Source organism: Salvelinus alpinus, chromosome 3, assembly GCF_045679555.1.
Source record: "Salvelinus alpinus chromosome 3, SLU_Salpinus.1, whole genome shotgun sequence".
Lineage (NCBI taxonomy): Eukaryota > Metazoa > Chordata > Actinopteri > Salmoniformes > Salmonidae > Salvelinus > Salvelinus alpinus.
Window position 1 is genome coordinate 101,574,701 of NC_092088.1, and position 2,500 is coordinate 101,577,200.

Sequence of the window (2,500 nt, forward strand, 5' to 3'; positions counted from 1 at the left end):
TACCCCTGCTCGTACCCCTCGGCCGCACAGCGCCATCGAGGGAAGACGTCAGATGAATGAGTGGCTGCATGAGTTGGAGAAGATGCAGAGTGGGGACTATTTTGAAGGAAGCCCCACTGACAGCCCAGAGGTTGAGCCCCGTCCGACGGTTCATTTGGGTCGTACCCCTCGCCCGCAGAGCGCCATCGAGGGAGGTAGCCAGAATCTAGACAGATTGTTACAGGAGCTGGAGAGGATGGAGAACGGGAGATATTTCGGAAACCCTGACCGAGTGCAGAGAGATCAAGCGCAGGCCCCTTTCTACGACAGGACAGCGTCGATGCCAACCCTTCACAAGGAACCCGTTGGCTCTGGCCTGTGTCACCACTACCAGGGCCTCCCCTCGTCCCCCTCTCTCTGCAGCCGGGACAGGGACCTCTCCCCCTGTGGGACCCCCAGCCTGTGTGACAGTACCCTGGGCAACCAGGAGTCCCTCAGGGCAGGATTGTCCTCCGCCCCAGACCACAACGGTAGCTGGGAGAGGGCTATAATCAAGCAGGCTCCAGGAAAGGAGGAGGCTAAACTCAGCTCTCTGACTCCGGTGAGAGTGGGCTGGCTGCCCATCCAGAGAAGGGCCCTGTTGAGGGATGCTCCAGCCCCTGGACCCGGACATCCACACCTTCAGGTCAATCTAGCCAGCCAGGTAAGACATGCTGCAAACAGGGCTGTTCTGTTCCTGGAGAGAGAGAGAGAGAGAGAGAAACAAACAGAAAAGAGAGACAGAGACAGAGACAGAGAGAGGGACAAACAGAAAAGAGAGACAGAGACAGAGTGAGGGACAAACAGTAAAGAGAGACAGAGACAGAGAGAGGGACAAACAGAAAATATAGAGAGAGACAGAGACAGAGAGAGGGACAAACAGAAAAGAGAGACAGAGACAGAGTGAGGGACAAACAGAAAAGAGAGACAGAGACAGAGACAGAGGGAGGGACAAACAGAAAAGAGAGACAGAGACAGAGGGAGGGACAAACAGAAAAGAGAGACAGAGACAGAGACAGAGGGAGGGACAAACAGAAAAGAGAGACAGAGACAGAGACAGAGACAGAGACAGAGACAGAGACAGAGACAGAGAGAGGGACAAACAGAAAAGAGAGACAGAGACAGAGACAGAGACAGAGACAGAGACAGAGACAGAGGGAGGGACAAACAGAAAAGAGAGACAGAGACAGGCAGAAAGCCTCTAGCGGTCCAGTCTCAGATGTTCAGTACAGGGAGAGAGAGTTGCTTTGGCATCGTCTGAAAACAACTAACTCTGCAGGAATTGGTTCTCAGAAGGTTTATGTGCGGTGTGATATTGGCACGGCCAGTGAAAGAGCTTCATGCACCACTGGATGCCTGGGTGTAGTAGGGCAAAGTCAGTGGGTTGTTTTCCCATTGGAATTATGCTAGTTATACCTATATACTGTATACTGTAGCTAGCTAGCTATGGATGGACTAGGATCTGAAATAATGGAATTATACTAGCTATAGCTACATACTGTATCTAGCTAGCTATGGACTAGGATCTGTAATAATGTAAATATAATAGCTATAGCTACATACTGTATCTAGCTAGGGACGGACTAGGATCTGTAATAATCTAATTATGCTAGTTATACCTATATACTGTATACTGTATCTAGCTAGGGACGGACTAGGATCTGAAATAATGTAAATATGCTAGCTATAGCTATATACTGTAGCTAGCTAGCAATGGACTAGGATCTGAAATAATGTAATTATGCTAGCTATAGCTATATACTGTAGCTAGCTAGGGACGGACTAGGATCTGAAATAATGTAAATATGCTAGCTAAAGCTACATACTGTAGCTAGCTAGCAATGGACTAGGATCTGAAATAATATAATTATGCTAGCTATAGCTACATACTGTAGCTAGCTAGCTATGGACTAGGATCTGAAATAATGTAATTATGCTAGCTATAGCTATGTAGCTAGCTAGGGACGGACTACGATCTGAAATAATGTAATTATGCTAGCTATAGCTATGTAGCTAGCTAGGGACGGACTAGGATCTGAAATAATGTAATTATGCTAGCTATAGCTATGTAGTTAGCTAGGGACGGACTAGGATCTGAAATAATGTAATTATGCTAGCTATAGCTATGTAGCTAGCTAGGGACGGACTAGGATCTGAAATCGGCCTGGGCGTTTATAACACACCGGCCCACTTTTAACTTGAGGCTTTCATTATTAGCCAGATAATCATCGTTCTGTGCTAAAACACCGGCCCACTGGGGTAAAAATGGACCACCTCATCTGGCATTTTCCAGACCTGCCTGATGGCCAATCAGCAGCTAGCTTTAAACGTTATAGCTTGTCACTCACAACTCCCCATTATACTGATGCACCTCGTAGTAGTGTTAGAGACACGTCCTCATGTCTCACCTTGTAGTAGTGGTAGAGACACGTCCTCATGTCTCACCTTGTAGTAGTGTTAGAGACACGTCCTCATGTCTCAC

General features: G+C 47.6%; 1 protein-coding gene across 7 annotated transcripts in view; it reads left to right on the forward strand.

Moving 5' to 3' along the window:
* The window catches only part of LOC139571620 (uncharacterized), a 62,967-nt gene that overhangs the window by 926 nt on the left and 59,541 nt on the right, over positions 1-2,500 (forward strand). For all 7 annotated transcript variants that reach the window (XR_011674329.1, XM_071394667.1, XM_071394670.1 and 4 more), the window contains exon 2: positions 1-682. This exon is cut by the window's left edge and continues 520 nt beyond it. Coding sequence is in view for 6 of the 7 variants with exons in the window: in XM_071394667.1 (XP_071250768.1) it covers positions 1-682 (682 nt within the window). In the remaining variant the exon portion in view is untranslated. The remainder of the gene's footprint in view (positions 683-2,500) is intronic.